General features: G+C 36.6%; 1 protein-coding gene across 1 annotated transcript in view; it reads right to left on the bottom strand.

The window, feature by feature from the left end:
- The window catches only part of SMARCA2 (SWI/SNF related, matrix associated, actin dependent regulator of chromatin, subfamily a, member 2), a 103,223-nt gene that overhangs the window by 39,943 nt on the left and 42,467 nt on the right, over positions 1-20,813 (bottom strand). The window contains exons 12-25 of the mRNA XM_050328486.1: positions 20,642-20,702; positions 19,210-19,310; positions 18,773-18,920; positions 16,995-17,158; positions 15,501-15,567; positions 14,831-14,941; positions 13,185-13,427; positions 12,767-12,880; positions 10,656-10,763; positions 8,144-8,230; positions 7,211-7,257; positions 5,711-5,877; positions 2,333-2,496; positions 1,359-1,586 (exon numbers count right to left, since the gene is read on the bottom strand). Of these exons, the coding sequence (XP_050184443.1) occupies positions 1,359-1,586; positions 2,333-2,496; positions 5,711-5,877; positions 7,211-7,257; positions 8,144-8,230; positions 10,656-10,763; positions 12,767-12,880; positions 13,185-13,427; positions 14,831-14,941; positions 15,501-15,567; positions 16,995-17,158; positions 18,773-18,920; positions 19,210-19,310; positions 20,642-20,702 (1,810 nt within the window). The remainder of the gene's footprint in view (positions 1-1,358; positions 1,587-2,332; positions 2,497-5,710; positions 5,878-7,210; positions 7,258-8,143; positions 8,231-10,655; positions 10,764-12,766; positions 12,881-13,184; positions 13,428-14,830; positions 14,942-15,500; positions 15,568-16,994; positions 17,159-18,772; positions 18,921-19,209; positions 19,311-20,641; positions 20,703-20,813) is intronic.

Below are 20,813 nucleotides of genomic sequence, written 5' to 3'. Positions count from 1 at the left end.
CTAGGACTTCGAAAACATAATAAATTTACATCAATTAAAAAAAAAAATACTTAAAATTTCTTAGTCAAAATTTCTGCATATTTCAAGTTAATCTATCTACTAATATAGATAGCACTGGCTGCTTTAGAACTATGGTTTTACTTAATCAAAAATGGTACAAACGTATCACCCCATTTCTGCACTGACACCATAAATAAAAGACAATTACTGATACGTTTATCACTCTTCTTTAATTTTAGGAAAATATTAAAACAATACAAAATTCCATCTTAATGATGCACTACATTTTCCAAATGTGCAAGACAGAGTTTACACAAAAGAATTAATGATTGAAAAAGTAAACTCCACAGCCTTTGAAACTTTACAGCATGTAATGAAGGATGCCAGTGAAACACAGGCTACAGAACCTTCTTTCTTTCAGTATGCACCATATTGAGACATACAAGGCATGTCAGGTAAAGGCAAAGTCAGTCTCAAATTCTCTTTGTCTTAAACTACTACATGGTATTTTCAAGTTGAGAAAAAGTCAACGCAGAACAGGATTTTTTATGTATGTGTTACCAGTACAATTGATACATTTATTTGCTCTCCCCCAAATACTGCTTTTGTCCAAATGCTGAATTTTATTCAAATTAAGAGAAGAATCTGCAGTGACAGGCAAAAGAATAGGCTCATCATTCCACGCAGTTCCACAGAATAATACAATGAAGAGAGAGGGACATACAGTTAGTGATTCTGTAACCTCTACTTTCCACTACTGTAAGAGCAGACTTGACAGCTCTTGTTAAACAGCTAATCGTTTCTTGAAGAGGAAGTGGTGATGAGAAGCCCAGATGGGACACAGCACTAGAAAGAAGCAGTTATTTTGATGGATTGCCCTAAGCCCAAAGCTCATCAAAGCAGATCTTAACTCTTACCCAGGTTCCAAAACAGGCACAATAGGCACAGTCTTTCACGATTGAACCTAGGTAGTGCTAGTTGTTCAGCATGTCTGAAAATCAAATTACCTACATATAAATGGGATTTAGGAACTAGTTTATAGGATTTAGGAACTGTCCTGGAAAAAAATCTTCTTTTGAATGCAATTATTTGCCAAAATTATGAAGGGTAGAATGGGTTTTAAGTTACAATGCCCAATTCTACACTAAGATTTAATCATAACCACTACTTCATAACCATTACATTATAACCTATTACCGTGACCATAAAAAAGAGAAAAATTAAGTTATTTCTTTGACTGATGGTAATAATATGACATTTCTAATTTCAAAGGAAATGATCATCTTTGTAAATGATGAAAAAAAATTACTCCATACTTCCTGAAACATCCTCTTTCTAATAATTTCTAACTAGCTTACCTCATTTTCTTCTTCATGTTCCAGTATAGCCTGTAGGAAGGCTCTCCTTTCGTGGCTTGAAGATTTCTGATCAAACATTCCTGCCTGAATAACTTTCTGATCTACATTCAGCTTATACTTTGCAGCAGCAAGTATCTTCTCTTCCACACTGTTCACAGTGCACAGTCGCAGGACTCGAACTTCATTCTGCTGACCAATTCGGTGAGCTCTATCTTGAGCCTGTAAGTCCTGTTAGGTAAACACAGTGAGAGAGTAAACTCCTTAGTCTCTCTTCCCTTACTTTTACACATGGCCATTGGCTATGATGTGATTTGCACAGATAACTGAAATTGTTGAAAACACAGCTATGTACTCTAAGAGATATCTCGCTTCCGTTCTCAAAAAAAAAAAAAAAAAAAGAAAAAAAAAGGTGGAAAAGACATACTTCAATTACATCTTTTGGTTTTTTAAAATAAGCCAAAGTGGTTTGATACCCACTTTTCCTGGTGATCCATTCTCAGTACTAACCACCATACCAACAGTGTAAGTTCAGTGTCTCAAGCTAAGACCTTCCGCACTCACAGTGGTTACCAATTTCATGAAAGAGGCAGCATTTAGCACAACCTTTACTAAAGTACTGCAACCTACCTCCTGAAAGCTCAAAAGGCAGCGTTAGTTATTAAGTCCCAAGGGTTAAAGAATGAGCACAGTTACACAAACGACTTTTTATAACGATTTGTAACACTCCTAGCTCTGAGGATACCCTGAGACTCAGATAAAATATATACAGAGACACAGAATTAATTCAGTGATTCAAACCAAAACACTTCCTGATCGTGGCAGTTTGCCTCACAAACTCCTCTCAAAACAGTATTTTATGACTTACCTGGATTTTTCTCCTTTCATCGCAGGCTATATCCCCTATTTAAAGAAGCAACCCAAAATGAATCATGAATTCTTTGCACATTTCATTAAGATAAGAAAATAAAAATAACCTGATGAGGATTCCAGTCGCTATCAAAGATTATAACAGTGTCAGCAGCCTGGAGATTTAAGCCTAGCCCTCCAGCCCTTGTACTCAGCAAGAAGATAAAGTATTGTGATCCAGGTTCATTGAACTTCTTCAACAGAGCAGCTCGATCCTCTGATTTTGTTGTGCCTGAAAAGAAAAAATATGAATATCCCATAACAAAGATGCGCACTGAAATAATATAAATACAATGTAAGTTGCTAAAAGTACACATGGAAGGGTAATTTTAGTGCACTGCTCTTCAACACCTCTGCCACATTTTATGTCACACAGAATAATGTTTTTGTCAACTGCCCATCACATGTAAGAGACGGACTTCTAAATATCTCTTTAAAAGTATTTACCTTGAAATTTCAAAAGTAAATCTTAAAATGTTGGCAAACAGTGTTATAGATTTTTATGACTCACATAAATTTCAACTGAAGTTACTATACACAAACAGAAGAGAACTCTATCTTTGATTAATGCCTTCTGGCTGTAACAGCATTAAATATTTTTAAAAGCTACTTATATAGAGATTTATCAAAATGTCACTGTTTGCCTTCAGACTCATAATTAATACCAAAGGACTGAAAATTCTTAAAATGTTTTATCTTGAGGATGATATATGTACAGAAGGTGAAGCTTTTTTTATTATAATGGTGGGTTGACCTCAGCTGGCTGCCAGATACACTCCCTTAGCACCCCCCCAACAGTATATGGGGAGAAAATAAGACAGAAAAGCTCCCGTTCTGACAAAAAAGCAGCTTAATAAAAGTAAAAGGTGCATATGCCAGCAAGGTAAGAAGAGTAACGTATTTTCTACTTCCCATCAGCAATCAGATGTCCACCCACTTCCAGGATAGCAGGGTCTCAGAACTCATAATGACTAACTAAGAAGACAAATGCCATAACCCTGCATCCTCTTCCCTCAGCTTTTATTGCTGTTCGCATCCATTTTGCCAGTTTGGGTCAGATGTCTCATCTGGTCCCAGTTCACCCTCAGCCTACTGGCCTTCAGGGTGGAGGGGTGGTAGGGAGAGAAAGCTTTGACACTCTGCAAGTGCTGCTCAGCAACAGCCAAAACACTGGAGTGGTATCACTGGAGAATTATCAACCCCGCTGAACCACAAAAGCAAAGCACAGCACTGTATGGGCTGCCAGGCAGAAAGTTAACTCCATCCCAGCCAGAACCACCACAACCACACAGCCAAACTGCTGGCCCACTGAACCCCTTAACTGGGTAAGGTACCCACATCAATTGGGTAGCAATTGGATTGCATTCCACTACGGTAAGTAATTGCAAAATTGGAAAAGAAGAAAAATGGTTTATCTAATTTAATGAACTACCTGGAAAATCCTAAAGAAAACAAAAAAAACTACCTGGAAAATCCTAAAGAAAATATTTTGCTATAAACATTCTGGTATGAAAAAGAATTAATCTAAAAACACATGATGTAAAGTTATTTAAAACATTAAAAATGTAATATAATTAATATTTCTTGAATAGAAGCATTAAAATATACACAGGTCAGAGGTATGTTTTGTTAGCATGCTAGTATGTTCTTAGGACAGTTTTGACGAAGACATTCTGTGGCGAGTAGGTTTAAAACTCAGGTGGGATACCCTATTTTCCTCTCAAAGAATTGCAGAATCAATGACAGAATCAACTAGGTTGGAAATAACCCTGAGATGATCAACTACAACCTTTAACTGAACACCATCACATTAACTAGACCATGGCACTAAGTGCCACATTCAGTCTTTTCTTAAACACCTCCAGGTGACTCCACCACCTCCCTGGGTAGTCCATCCCATCCATTCCAAAATTTCATCATCTTCCCTGTGAAGAAATTCCTCCTAATGTCCAACCTAAACCTCTCCTGGTGCAGTTTAAGACTATGTCTTCTCATCCTGTCACTAGCTGCCCAGGAGAAGAGGCCGACCCCCACCTGGCTACAACCTCCTTTCAGGATGCTGTAGAGAATGATAAGGTCCCCTCCCAACCTTATGTTCTTCAGACTAAATAAGCCCAGCTCCCTCTGGCACTCCTCATATAGCTTTTCCTGTAGATCCTTTGCCAGCTCCATTGTCCTTTTCCGGACATGCTCCAGCACCTCGATGTCCTTCCTAAACTGAAGGCCCCAGGACAGGACACAGTACTCAAGGTCTAGCCTCACTCATTCTGAGGACAGAGGGACAATCACTGCCCTGGTCCTGCAGGATACACTATTGCTGATAAAGGCCAGGATACCACTGGCCTTCTTGGCCACCTGGGTGCACTGATGGATCATGTTCAGCTGCTTTTGACCAGCATCCCCAGGTCCTTTCCCACCAGGCAGCTTTCCAGCTACTCTGCCCCCACAGCCTGTAGTGCTGTCTGGGGTGGTTGTGACTCAAGGGCAGGACCCAGCACTTGGCCTTGTTGACCCCATACCACTGGCCTTGGCCATTGATTCAGCCTGTCCAGATCCCTCCGTGGAGCCTTGCTACCCTCCAGCAGACTAAACCAACATTCCCATCCAACTTGATGCCACTGTGAATTTACTGAGTGTACACTTGATCTCCTCATCCAGAAAATCAATAAACATACTGAATAGTCAATAAATACATTGAACAGAATAAAGATATTGAACAATACTCCACAGTGTTTCTAAACCATCTTTTCACTCAAAGGTAGTAAAACTTATCTACATATGAAGGAACTGGGGGTTCTGATTTTCCTGTGAAGTTCAGGAAGAAAGCTACAGGTATTAATTTACCTGTCCCTGAAATTCAGACTGTGGAGAATAGCAGTTGAACTTTAAACAGATAAAAATCAATTAATATCACTGGAATGTAAGCATGGCAGTGGCATTATCATCTCCTATCACGAGAATATCTTCAGACAACTTACACAGTGATGACCGATTGGGACCCTGGATTTTAAATCCTTTGTGAAAAACAGGTGAGCCCCTAAGCATCAAATTTCTACATTTAATGAACAGACCTGAGTGTTCATCAAAACAATCCCTTGACCAAATAATCTGCAGGTTAAACAGATGAAAGAAAATGCTGAAAGAGCCAGAGAAAATTACTTAACTCTACAAACAGAGACAAAAGCACATCTTGCTCAGTACCTTGTCTGGAAGAATAAGGAAATTCCAGTGAATTGCAGCTTAAGGGTCTACTGCCATAAATTTCATGATAAATACCCTTGCAGATTTATAATGTACTTTTTTGAACCTGTTTACACTTTTGTATAGTCACATCACAGTACTGGTGTGCTAGGAAGACATGAAGAGGACCCAGGGCTTCCATGCGCAAACTAATGAAGGATGCCACCTATCTTGCTATTTATCCTTTTTTTTAACGTTTAGCTTACCATCGAGACGCAAGTAAAGGAAATTTCGAAATGCAAAGTAGTCTTCCATAATGGTCATTAGTGATGTCATTTGACAGAAAAGAAGCACACGATGGTTAGTAGCTCGTAACTTTGGCAGAATCCGATCGAGTAGCTCAAACTTCCCCGAAGCCCGATAAAGTTCTGCTCTGTTGAGAGAAACAGCGCAGTAAACGCCAGAATGAGCCCACATTTAAAAGTTTGTAGTCATTATCACGTCAGAGTATAACAAATAGACTAATTTACTTAATCTAAACAAGATTATAGCACCTTTTTTTCTTTAAAATTGCTTATGCTGATTAAAATAAAAAAATAAACACTGAATTCCTGTTTTCCTGATTTTTCTTCAATTACAAAAACTGTGCAGACTTTCAACCACACAGAATACCCTCCTTTATGAATTTCTATGATTTTTCATTATGTATCAAAACACACATTATTTCTCACTGCAGTTGCAAGCTGTATTCATCAGGTACATGTTGGAAAGTGTTCCACTCAACTTTAACACACGTAGAAATGAAATACTGCAACCTGAACTAATATACAGAGATAACAGAAGGAGTCTGACAGAGGATATACTGTTTAGCCATAAACCCTGGTAGTCCTGAACAGTGTTAGGTGCTTTGGCTTCTGTCTCCTGTGCTAAGGACTGCAAAACAGGCTCTTAGCACTGAATCAACCCGTAACTGAGAAAATGAATAAAAGTAAACAGGATGTCTAAATCAGCATCACAGTGACACACTTTACAAAAATAAATTTAATGCAACTTTTTTCTAACCTTGAGTCTGTACTTGCAAAATATAATGTATCACTGGCAATGGTATAAAGTCCAGAAGATACATAGCCTTCTGATAGGCATAAATCTCTAATCAGCAAAAGACTAAATTGTTTAAGAGACATGTATTCTGGTATACTAGCTAAGGAGACAAATAGTCTGATATGGCTACGTAGAGATAAGGCAAAAAAAAGAAGAAATATCATCAACACCTGAACAGGATGCAAGTCAGGTGGATGGTACACACCTTTTGTTCAGAAAGCATCCATTAACTTGACAGTTGCACAAAGTGTCAAGAAAAAAAAAATTCTATTTCATTTCAGATTATGCAAAAAAATAGTACTTTAATTTGGAAAAAAGATGGCAAAGAGGGAAAAGCAGAAGGCAAAAGTAACAAGGGAAAAGAAAATCCCAACATGTATTTCTGAAGTCATTCCAATGAATTTCAGATAGTATCTACATTATTTCAAAATAAGGGGAAAGCAAGATAGTCTTTTCTGCCTGCTATCTTGAAAGAGATGGAGTATCATGAAAAAATCCTGCAAGACTTCTAGTACTAGAGCGTTTTGCTTTACATATCTGTCCTGTGCCTCCTCTCCCTTTTTATAAGTTTGCTTGAGTTTGCTAGCATGTACCCTCCAAGAAAAGGACGTGATCAGTAGTTCCAATACAACACTGTGAATAGGAGGAAAAACTGAAAGAGTTACCCGTTGATGACACCATTTGAGTAGCCTAAATGTTCAGCGAAGGACTCCTGCAGAGTTATAAGCAATAAAGAGATTACAAACTACACAGAAAGCAAAAATTTTGCATTTTTATGGAAATTAAATTAAATATATGAGTGTTGGGGTTTGAGTATAATGATGACGCACTCTTGGAAACCATCTTGTAGCAACAGTGCTCTGCTTCATGTTTTCCTGTACTATTATTTGAAATTCATCGTTTGCAGAATTTTGTGTTTTACCAGATTATAAATACATACAGTAGAACTCTAATTCTAGAAGATCTATTTGCAAATTACTCCTCAATTTATTTAACCAGCATGCAAGAGAACAAAGAGTAAAAACTACAATGATAATACATCACAGTAGGAACTTAATCATTCATTCATATATGTAGCTACATCCCAGATATTTATGACAGTTTCTATCATTCCAGATATATTATAGTTATGTACTTTAGGTCCTATTGAGAGATGCTATATAGATAGTACATTTTTTCTGAAAAAAACAAGGTGGATGGAATAGGACAATTTTAGTTGACACTGTAAAAGATTAGCAGTCTTACAAAGATTTAATTAGCAGTTATGAAGATTCTACACGTGACATTTTGCACTAGTGTCTATACATCTCAAATTTAGTCTATGTGGAGACCAAGCTGCTCTGGAATATCTTAAATTTACAAAAAACCTTCACTTTTTAGAAACACTGTTCCATAACATTAAATGCTTTAAAACTAGACTTTGGATTAACAATAAAAAGCTGGGAGTTGCTGACTGTAACGGTTGTTTTTTCAAATGCGTCCTTTCCAGTATAAATTATGTGGACAGAGGTGTTCCCTCTCATATACATATGCTGCTACAGCAGTTTTTTAGCCACCTGAATAAAAACAACTCTCAAAATCAAACCGATCAATCTTACCTCAATGTGCTGAAACATGTATGGATGATTGCATATCTTTCTCAATTGCATGATAGTATTCATTAGAGTTTTTGCCCCACCTTTTCCCTATGGGTACAAACAATGTAAAATTAATTACTAATTTCTTAGCTTATAAGTAAAACTTTTGAAAATATTCTTATACCAAACCTGAACACTGTATTAGTAATTAAAATCCCAACAAACAAAAAACAACTTTCCCCCAAAATAACAAAACAAACAAACAAAACAACACAACAAAAATCCAGAAGCTATTGTGCGGTTGTCTTGCTGTATAAATTCACCAATCCCAACAATGCTCTGCAATGAAAAAGGAGGACCTGGAAGTAATCGATATAGTGCATTATGTTTCTACTCTCAGTATGCATGCTGTGAAGCAGAGCATCCACTGTCCTCCTTATTTATACTGTTTATTTTGAAACCATATAAACTCCATCTGCTCTGAACCCTCTAACAGGAAACAACACTAGCTGGACGCTTTTCAACTCTACAGTATCTTCTCCAGTCTGTTAACTCGACAAAATGGGTTTCTCGCTCCAGACGAAGTAAAACACAGGACCATAGGTGGTAAAAAGCTAAAGATCACCAAACTCAAGAGTCATCTTATTGTTAAAAGAAGTATATTCTCAAAACCTACACTACAGTTAACATTTCTGTAGAACCAAGACACATATCAGACCGTTGTGCCAGACCAAACTGTATGGTTAAAACTAATTGCAACTGGTGAATAAAAGTTTGAGAACATCTTATCATATTAACATAGCCAAAGACTTGCCACTTTCAGATTCCATTTGGCTTTGTTGCAATTTTCTATAAATGTAATCAGAGTGGCAGCAATATTCCAAGTTTATTGTATGACTAATTCAGATTGACTTTAAAAACAATGTAGCAATTTTGAATTGTTAAACTAGGGGAAAAAACACTACTTAATCATAATATATACTAGTAATATTCTAATCTTTCCTGGAAAGTACAATGAAATCGTAACTTTCATCTATGGCAGAGATTATCCATTTGAAGAAGGCTCTTCACATATTCAAAACTTGGTTTTGTTCTTTTCAAAATCCTCTCAAATTTGCTCCAGAATGCAATTCATATTTATTATAAATGTAATTCCCTAGACCTTTCCAGCTTAACAGAGTCTCTCTAATCTCAGCTGGGTCCAGCCCAGAGCTGCAGAAAGACAGAATTTTTTCCTAACACCGTAGTTGTTTGATCACTGAAGCCAAGTGGTCTTAACAACCACATTCCTCTGCTGCCAACAGGTAGCAGTGATAACAGAGCTTGATGAAACAGCTAAAGAAATCCTTCTTCTCCAATCCTTCTTTCTCCAAAGAAAAAGATTATTTAAGAGAGGTTGGCAAGAGAGGAAAAACTTTAGATCCTTGGGGAGAGAGGAATGAGAGGGAAGTGTTCAGAAGACAACAACAGCAATTTAAACTGGTTAAGTGCAAAGCTGGGTGGAGAAGCAGGTAGGACAAAATTGACAGAAGCTTCTAAACAGGTGAAAGAAAGAGACCAGAAAGGGAAGGAAAAGTCATACAAAATGAAATTTTTAGGACAAAATTAAACTGCAGAATTACACTAAAAATACAACTGAGAAACATACATTGATGTCTAAAAGGTATTCAAACTATGAAGATGAGTTCCAATATCCAGTGCAAAGAACCAGCTTTGTCTGGACTTCTAATTAAGAACCAGCAGAGAAAGCAATCTGCACAAAACTAGGAGGGTAAAATAAGACACTGAATAGAAAAAGTCACCCACTGAACCAAGGTAATCTGAAAAAGGATTATGGAAAGACTGTATGTGCTGATCCCACTGCATCAGCAATATATACACAAGAGGGTGCAAACTCAAACTGTTACACACTAGGTGTTCTGCAGGGCCTGTTCAAGATATTTCACATTTACTACAGTATTTCACAGTTGTTATAATGTGGAAAGTTGATGAATGGCAACTTCTTTACTCTGTATTGACTGGATCAAGTCCCATGATGGCATAATCAACATTTACTAACACGTAGTCTAAATCCTAACTACATGACTTCGAATCATACTGTTCTCTTAAAGAACTTCGTCATCAACAGATCTTGTAAGTATGAAAGCAAGTGTACAGCCCTAGCTGGCTGAAACAAGACTTAACTAATTGCTCTGAAAGACAAGATGAATAATCTTCTGTAGCCATTGCTGCCACAATCACAGTTACTCAGGAACATTACTGAATTAAACTCAGCCAAAGGAAATGCTGTTTTTTTCTTAAACATTCCCTGTTTGCAGAAAGGCACTGCAAATACGGTGTATACAAGTAATATCTTCCCCTTGTGAAAAGAGAGCACAAGCTGCAGTCCTGTAACTGAAAAGTGTGCCTGATAGAGCTTTCTTTTCCCATGAGATACCTGTGGTAAGGGCCTACATACTGATTTTATAAAACAGAAATAATATTTATCATGTTTAATCATTATTTCCTATATATTTCAATCTTTCTTTTGTACCTTCTTGTCTTTTTCAGAACCATCTGTGAGAAGGATTCCCTTGGCTTGCATGTGACGGTAAAGGATCTTCTGAAGAGCGGACATATCACATTTGATCACATATTCCACCTAGTGAAAAACAAAAACCCAACCATAAACACACTAACATAATAGTATTAGTAGGATCTAACTACAGGTTCTTGTTATTTGAAAACACAAAACAAAGCAACTAATCTTTTATCTGTACCCTAACACCACATAAAATTTCTGTAACCAACAATCCAACTACAAGCACAGCAATGAGTATCTCAGATGTTAATCTGTGAGTCACAACTATGAGACAGTTGGATACTAAGAATATAACTGCAGGATTACACAACGTATTTTTTTCATTCAGTAATTTTGAAAATTTAAAGAATAATTTAAAATTAATTTTGTTTTATGTTTAACATGTAATTAAAAAGTATTTTCTGTGGCCTTTATTGAGTTAAACATTACAAAAACACCATCATTGTATATGCAGTAAAAAAGCATCCCTCACAGTGTCTAATTAGCTTAATGCTTTCCTAGGTTGTCATAGAAATATTCCATTTTCTCAATATTCACTAAAACACAGTGAATTAATCAAGTACTGTATGACCCCTACATTCAGCCTGCCTTGGTGTTCAGCTTTGTAAAACTGTATTTACTGAAGTACTTTTTAACTGCACACTAGATTTAAACACAGTAATACAAAGATTTCATAACCAAATTTAACCCATTTCTTTTTCTATTGTCCCATTTCCAGATTACAGTAACTGTATTTTTACTAAGTTGTCAAATAAAAACAGTCACATAATAAAACCACACTAACAGCTAGAAATCTTTGAACTTGTGACTAAAACACAAAGCACAATCTTCCTAATATTTAATAAATAAATGGAAAGAAAATTATTAGGTTATTTTCTTCTCAGAAAGACAGGAGTATGAACTCCTTAAAGATAAGTGACTTCCTTCAATGGTTTCTTTATCAAGATTTGTTAGATAAAATGAACCTGATTAACAGGCTTCAGTCCAAAAGTTCAGTCCTCATGGTGAGATGAACTGCTTTTTCAAGATAAAGAAAGGAAAAAGAAACATGGTCCTCTGAGTACCGGTGTGTATGCAACTTGAAAATCCTTCTTCTCCAATGCCTATTCATGGATTTATCAGTTACAGTGGCTCGATTTCAGTATTATGTACAAATGCAAGCATGCTTCATTCTCAAATAAATGCTTCTAGGGATATTGAGAACTTGATATTTCAAGGAACAGAAAGTCCCAACAGTAAAAGTGTTCACAACATTATAAAGAGGAAAAAAATTCTTAAAATGCCTTTGTGTATTGTCCCCAAGCATGTGTACGGAGTTTTTCACTCATCTAGCCAGTGTTATTCAGCTCATAACATACATTACAAATATTTCATTTTGGTATAGTTTTAATTCAGTTGACCTTTGCACCAAATTTTCTTTAGCACACCTTCAAATTTACTTTTTTGTTTAGTTGGTGGTGTTATTCTGGGAAGAGTGATGTAGAATTGCAGAGGAGGACATGGTAGGACAAGATGAATTGGCCAGAAATAAAAACAATGCCCCTTCAAATCAGAAGATAATTTTATGTTCTGAATTAAAAAGCTACTAGTTAAAAAAAATGTGCAATTTCAAAAGAACATTTACACAACTTCTGGAATGATAATGCAGGACCAAATTCTGCCTGTTTTACAAAGTCCAGTAGTCCTTTTTGAATTTCAGTGAACTAGCCACAGGAGCAAAGTTCAGTGAGTGCGAGGAGGATGAGACAGGACAGAGTTTTATCCTCAGTCTATGGTTGATTCACATTGAAACCAGACTCTGTGGAGAGGCTGCATGTCTTACAATGATGACAACAAAGAGAATTACAGCTGTAAGACTGGTGAGGAATTCTAAGAATTCAGAAACTTCAGGTATCCAGGCTTCCTCAGTGGCCACCTTTCTCTGAAGAGTTATAAATAAACCAATCACAGCAATAACAAATGCTAAAGAAGGTCTCTTCTGCAAAATAAATCTGAAAAAGGAACATGAATCAATGCTTAGAAAGGAATACTAAACCCTTTCCAAAACTCATCTCATTGCAAACCTTTTCTGGCAGTTGAGACTCAACCTCTTTCTTCAGTCTTCGCAGCAAGAAGGGCCGAAGTACTTTATGGAGACGACGGATGATCAGAATAGTTTCTTCCTCATTTAAGTCCACCTACAGAAGTTTAGAAAAGTCACTACAAGGCAACTCATTATATTAGGCAATGTCTTCTCTCACATGAAAGGTTAAGTATATGCAGTAATTATTTGCATCTTACAACCAAACTAACTCTAAGTCAAAAAATACAGTGATATTAAAATTTTCTGGTATTACAGAAGAGGTGTCTTTTAGTTGTCTTAACTCCCTAAGTACCAGGGAGAGATTTCAAACACTAATCCTTCTGTATAAGCTCATTTCTGTTGTCAGAGGAGCTTCAAACTGGTTGGTTTCTAATCTTAAAAAAAAAATGCCACAGTACCCTTTCTCCAGTCATGGCAAATGGAGCATTGAACCACTGTTCAAAGGTGCTACAGCTCTTGAAAATGGTTGGGAGGAGGAAATTGAGAAGAGCCCAAAGTTCAGGCAGTTTGTTCTGCAACGGAGTCCCAGTCAGCAGTATTCGCCTGGGGGCCACATAGTGAGTATTCAAGACCTGAGTCAGCTTGCAGTGATGGTTCTTCATTCGATGGCCCTCATCTACTATCATGTATTTCCACCGAATCTGAAGGAAAAAGAAGGAAAGTTGGTAAAGCTACAGCAGATCAGACATTGTCCAATTCCTCCCAACAGGTGTAGAACAAAAATATTTCAAGCCTGAGACATTAATCACTCTCAGTTACAAGGGAAGCCAAATCAAGCATAAGTGTCCCTGCAAGCAGCAAACACAGAGACAAACACTAGGTATGCTCTATCAGATTTTGAATTCTGACTGGAATGGCAAGAGCAAACAGCAGATTCTTTCCATTTCTAGGAAAGAGATTAGAATCAGGGCCAGAAAAGGGTTTGCAGGATAAAAAAGAGACCACAATAACTCCAAATAAATCTGTCTGCAAACAAGAACCTTGAAAGAGGACAAAGCATTTTCAGACAAAGTAAGTATGCTCGCAAACAACATCAACCCTGAACTTCCTTTCTTTTCAGCTAATCCTTTATTTTCAATTAAGAACAAAGCAGCATAATTACAGTCATCTCAGTTACAGCATTTTCAACTTAAGTTTCTATTTAATATGAAAGTTTAAATGTAGTCACAGCAGATATTGAAAGATGTTGCTCAACCTCTCTCTTACCATTTGTACAACAACACGGATAGTCAAGACAAGTGCCACACTGACCATATGACTAGGAGGGCCTCAGTCTGTCCTTTCATAGGTGCTACCTAATTCCATTTCCCAGGACAGGATTAGTGGCTGTCCTTCCTATCTTTCAGCAAGAGTGGGAAAAAACTAGAGGAAAAGAAACACACTGCAGTCTCAAGTTGTTTAAAAGTATTCTGAATTATACTAAGAAAATTACACTAATTATACTATTAGAGAGGACAATTTATGCAGTATGTAACAGACGGAAATAAAAGTGAAAATGAACAACAACAGGACAGGAGGACCATATGGTTCTTCTGTATAGCAAATTACCTCTTTAGTCTGTTTTGCGTGTGCATGAAAGAGTCTTACAGTACAATATTTTTTGATGTAATTCATTATACTTGAGGCACACCTGTAGACAGTCAGTGAGTGAAAGTAAATTCATGATACAGGTAACTATTTAGTCATAAAGTGACCACATAGCTGGAAAGGTTCTAGTAAGAGTGAGCTTTAAGTCAGAAACAACATAAAATAATTAAAAGTCACTGCTGCAAATTAGGGCTATATCATATTACGCAGAGGTGAGAAAAGTCATGTTCTTCCAAGGACAGGCAGGTATAAGGATAGAACTGCACAAAGGAATTAGTTCCCTGGCCACAATCAGGAAATTCCTTTTGTTCACAGAGGGAAGAGCTGTGACTGACAAGGGTTAATTTTACTGCAGGATAGAACAATGGGACCTTCCCTATAAAACAAAAATGTGTTTTGTGGTATGCATCATTTGAAGGTCACTTGGTCTTGCTGTAAAGAGATGACAGTCTATTACCTTAGCAAGGATATGTTTGTCTTTTATTATGTACTCGTAAGTTGTTAAAAGAACATTAAATTTTCCACTTCGAAGCTGAGGAACAAGTGAGCGGCGCATTGCAGGTGTACCCTAAAATAGAGAGAGAAGGTAGTAGTTACTCTTTATTCTGTCGAAGAAAATACTTTTTTTAAATGAATTAGCAGACAGTGAGTAATTACATCAACTTGTAATCCTACAATTCTGTAAATAATATATTAATTCATTCCAGACTTAATCAGAGTGCCTTCCCTAAACAGTTGCAAGACTGTAAAGCTGTTTCTAGGGGTCATGAAAATATGCAGCCAGTGGTCTAGCCTCCTTACAAACTGTTTGGCCATATCACTTCTATAGTAGTCAAACAAGAAAGCATTCAACTATGTTTAAAATGTGAAGTAGTCACCATTTGTATTAGTCTCACCAGAAGCCTTCCAATGTGATAATTAACTATTTTATTCTGCATTTTTTACAGTTGTTTACAATAATTTTCTTCTAGTCTTTAACAGTTTTGTACAGTCTTAAGAGTGATTAAGTTCATGCTTACATAACAAAATCTGACGAGCAAACAGTTTAAACGCATGCAGAGACATCAGAAAAACTGGCCCTAGTCTCATTCCTTCAATTCTGTTGTCATATAAAAAGCAAATCAAACCTTGTAAGATATCTTCACCACAGAAGGAGCCCATTTGTCAAATTCGTATGTCCAATTGGATAAGGTCCTATCATAGAGATTATAAAGAAAAAGTGACATGTTTCATCATTTGCAGGTCAAACTTTTTAAATGTTTCCAAGTGGCTGCCAGCTTTTCAACACATTTCATGTAATCCAACACCACAAATAACAGCATATTTTTAAATATGCACTTTATATACTGTAATAAAATACAAGCATCTCAGAGGGAAGTAAGCACAAAAAATGTGTGAAACATTCTTTCAGTTTATATTCAGAGGCCTCTTTGAGACAAGTGTTTTATATGCACCTCTGTATTTTGGAGCATATTAAGGAAAAAAACAATTACTCTGAAGAAAAAAATAGATTTGTTAAGTTCTTAAGTAGCTACTTATCATCCAAAACCATCAGAAGACAACAGCAAAAAATAATCTTGAGGTTTTTCAGCTGCTTGCCTTTTTTCCCCCCTTCTTATTGGACCTACGATGGTAGCAATACTAGCTATTTAGAAGACAGAGAAAGGCAGCTTTTAAAATGTATGCAAGAAAGTTTTAGCTTCCCTCTTCTAGAAGCATTAAAAAAATCATTACAGAGTACTTAAGGGAAATTTGTTATTTTTTACTGTACCCATGTGAAAATTTACATTAATAACACTTTCCTTTTATTTTTAACTTTGTTTTACTTTATAGATCTTCTCACAGATTTTTTGTTTCACACTAGAGTTCATAATTCATATTCATACAATTAGGCACAGCTGTGATATTCATCTTAGTCAATCAGTTACTACTGCAGCATTGCCAGAAGGCAGGACACCTCAAAAGAAATCAAGAAATGACCACAAATCAAATTATTCCTAATCCTGCAACAAATTTTCATGCGTAGCACAACTGGAGGATAAATCAGCTAGTGAAAAGGTCAGGGGAGCTTCTGCACATCAATCAAGTCACACAAAAATGAAGCAAACAACTCCTCAGTATCCTACATTACTTTTACAGTGCCTTGTATTTTTTTATCCAAATCACTAAAACCCACTCCACACCTTCGGAGAAAGGAAGAACCATTACAAGTAATCTGTAAAACAAGCATCATCTTGGAAAACTAACGAAAAGCCAAAGCGGGGTAGCACGATAAACACTCAATCTGGACATCTGACAAAAGTGTGAATATCCCTCAGCAAGGCTATATATATCCAGGGCTAGCTACACAGCACTTAAAAGATCATCCAACCTCATTAAAGTGTGCTTACATGGTATCAGATGAAGTGCCAGCTGTTTAAATAATTAAGCAACAGGAGTTAAAAGATGAATGGAAAACTGCACGCATGGAAACAAAAAAAAATCCCCCTCTAGTGGCTTAAGAGTGAATTAGAGTAAATTCAAATCACTCAAGTTTTCTGATCTTGTCAGTATGTTTCGTTCCAAATCAACCAATCTGCAATGCTTAGGATGCCAATGCCAGAAAGAGATCCATTACTTACGACAAGGGTACAATGATGAGATAGGGGCCATTGAGTCTTTTGTGCTCCATCAGGTAAGTAATGAGTGCAATAGTCTGTATTGTCTTTCCTAGTCCCATTTCATCAGCTAAAATTCCATTCAGATTGTTATTATAGAGTGAAACCATCCACTCCAGTCCCTGGAGCTGAAATGAAGAATAATAATTTCAGTTATTTAAAACTCACACAAGTAACTAACATCAGCAGCACAGAACCCATGTTCTGACGTCCCTGTTTACACACATGCTGCATTTCCCGTAATAATACTATAGGCATGGCCCCCGCCTATCTTTACATGGAAATCACCACTCCTGTCTAGCAGAGTCTATAAGATGAAGTTGGATTTCATACACGGAAGTTTTAGTACCGCACACAAAGCAACAGAGGCACTCACATGTAAGGCTGATAAATACCACCGCAAGAGTTTGTTCTTCAATTTCAACTGTCAAATGCTAAAACTTTCTGTGTATATTTCATGCCATTTGCCTGTGTCAATTAAAATCTTTCAAAACCACAACCATCAAATCTGTGCAAAACATGTAAGCCTCATCCTTGCCAACTGCATCACTGCTATGCTAAAGCACTTGTAGCACATGTCCATTCACTGCCTGCTGTCCAAACCTCCTCATGTCAGAGTAGGACAACTTCATCCAAATATGCCTTGTGTATAAAATTTCAGAGCTGGAAGGAAGCCAGGGTACTGTAGCTTAGCAATGTCTATGCATCAGAATTTCACACTCCAAAGAGTACTGCTAGAAAGCACTATTCCCCTGTCAGACAGAATTTCACATATGTGTATATGTGAAATTACCAATGGGCATGAGAAGTTTCTGCTTCTAAGATCCAGACTTTTGGTGTGTCTCATGCATGGAGAGAGCAGAAAATTAAGTAGCCTGAGAAAGTTCAGCAAGAAAACTCTACAGGCCTCAAGTAACATTCTACTGTCCCTGGGAGACAGTATCCAAAACAATGTTGCTAATTCACTGGCTTTAACCACATGTGGACTGATTAATATTTACGTATTAAACCACTAGGAGTTGATCAGAATTTGTACTGCCATTGCATGTCCCACTTACGAAGTAGCTTCAGAATCAGGAACAGGAAAACTATCGCATCTGCATTATTATTCTTTATTTTATGTGGATACAGAAATAATGTTCTGACTAGAGAAAAGATGCAGGTTTAGTTTCCTAGAAGTTGTACAATCGCAGAACTGCTGAAAACAGGTATCAAGGACATTTTCAACCACATGTGAATCTAGCTTAGGTCAGATACAGAAGTTCCTAGTTACTAAATCCAGTGAAAGTCTGTAAAGAACATGTGACACTAACCTCCACAGTAAACTATTTTTCTTATTTCCAAATTGTATCATCACTGCACTGAAGTACTAGGATCTTAATTAAAAAATAAAATCGTAAACTTCTAAACACTGGAAGAAGGAAAATATTCTTAATCTTCCACAAATTAAAACAATAAGAACTGACATTACAGTTCAATGAGAAGGACAGCAAAATGAAAATACTGTTCATGTGCAATGAAAAAAAAGGTAGAGGTAAATGCAGATAAATGGTATTATTATTCGAGCAGTATGTATGAAACATTATCTATGATAGATAACTGTCATTGCTTTGTCCATAGTCCAAAACTCTAACCTACTACAGATCCTGCATATCTTCACAAATTTTCAGTTTGTCACTTGAAATGCCACACTGAAATGCTGGGCGTAATTCCAAGTTTTAAGTATTTTAATGATTTCTCACCTGATAATGTTTTAGTGTGCCATTAATAAGAAGGGAAGACTGCTTTTCCACCCTTTCTGTGATTGCATGAGCAACAGTGTAGTAGGACTGAGACCCTCTAGCACTATATTGCATGCTATATTCATCATCCACATCTTGTTTGGCTGTCCTGGAAAGTAGAAAAAGAACTTGCATGAATTCCCACAAACAAGTATTTTTTTGACCATAGCTTACATATGTATGTCTGAAGAAACAGTGCAAGTCCTCAGCTAAGATGAGTACACCAAAGGGTGAAGGATTCTTTATAAACAGTACACAATTAAATGATCATGTTCCTTCTCCTGCAGATATTCGTGCCAGAGAAGCTACCACTGTAATCTAGAGAAAGCTACTCTTGGGAAATGCTACTGTAAGAAATCACAGTTACTAACAAAAACCAGCACCTAAAGAACACTCACTCAATGATTTGCTTTGCATCTTTCTCAGAGACTTCCTCGCTGTTAGGATCCAGGAGTATCTTCTCATCTGCTTCTAATCTGCTTGATTCTTCCTCCTCATCCTACAGAACACAGAAAGAGAACATAGGTGCTGGGAAGCGCAACAGGTTCCTCAGTCATACCTTCAACCGGCATTCACATACTAGTAATTTTCATTGGTCAATGCTTTATGACACACATCCGAATCACAAAGTTCAACTTACACCTATTCTACAATGAAATTGCACTGCAGCATAACAAGATGATTAATTTTTGACATATATTAAACAACAGAAAGTTGCTACTTTGAAATAAAAACTACTTCCCCTTTAATTTTCAAAAGGCTTTCTCTAAGTACCATGTTCATGGACAGAATTCTAATACCACGTTTATTTTTATATCATATTCTAGATGTGTGATAAATTAATAAAGCTTGAAAAATTGTCAAGACTTTCTAAACCCAGTTATTTTCACTCTTTTTAAGATAGCCTGTCATTTGGCTACAGTTGCAACAGATTGCCAACAACTTAAAACCTCACTACATAAGTAAGATTGCAAAATCTGAGGCTCCCTTCACCTATACTGAAAGTCATATAGAATTACATTAGCAGAAATTAGCCCAACAAAGGGATATCACACAGTCCAGTCAGTTTCAGTGGTCATCTGGTCTAGTATTGTAAGACCACTAAACTTATAAGATCTGTATTCTATACCTAGTTCTGCTACTAGGCTGTTGACTGAGCATGGTCCTTCTCTACTCCTTACTGCTCTTCTCCTTTCAAAAGTAGTTATCTGAAAAGTGCTATGCAAGTATCAGCATTGGTTATTCCTAGTACCTAGTATTATGACCCTGCAAGGTTGGGATCTCTGTGTGTGTTAATTTTAAAGTTATTTTTAGAATTTTTGTTACAACAGTATTTCAATCACCGTTAAAATACTGAACCAAATAAGCTTACCCTGAACAGTCTGAATGTAAATCCTGCTATAATTCCTAATATTTTAATAAACATAATATATAAATAACAACCATGTTATTCAAAATCACCTATAAAACCTCCAATGTGTAAACTTTAAAGATGTTGACTTTATTCAGAACAAAGTCACAATGCTGTCTTTTCTGAGATATATTTTAATATAGGAACCAGCTCAGTTCTCTGGTTTACAATTATTAATGGTCAAGAGTAAAATATTACTCTTAACCATGATTACCAGTTAGGCATTTACAGCATATATAAAGAGCACCTGTTATGAATGGAGAATTACAAAATCAGTTAATTTTCCTGTTTGTTTTAGTCTTAAAGCACCTACACACCTGCTATCACTTCCCCTCTCTTCCTTATGAAAAAGGGGGAAAATATCACACGAAATAAGCACTTGTTTTATTTGTAACAGTCTCTTTTTTAAAGATACATACCTCCTCCTCATATTCAGAGCCACTTTCATCTTCACTGTCTGATCTGGGAGCAACTTCATAGCTGTACAAAGATGACAGAAAGACTATGAATTACAGTTAACAAGAGGAGGGATTAGGTTCAATACATCTCCCACTCAGCTTACATAAAATAAAGAATAGGTAAACAGGAAAA

This window comes from Myiozetetes cayanensis, unplaced genomic scaffold, assembly GCF_022539395.1.
Source record: "Myiozetetes cayanensis isolate MyiCay16 unplaced genomic scaffold, myiCay2020 scf4, whole genome shotgun sequence".
Classification (NCBI taxonomy): domain Eukaryota; kingdom Metazoa; phylum Chordata; class Aves; order Passeriformes; family Tyrannidae; genus Myiozetetes; species Myiozetetes cayanensis.
The sequence above is the reverse complement of the archived record's forward strand: the minus strand, read 5'-3'. Positions and strand labels throughout refer to the sequence as shown.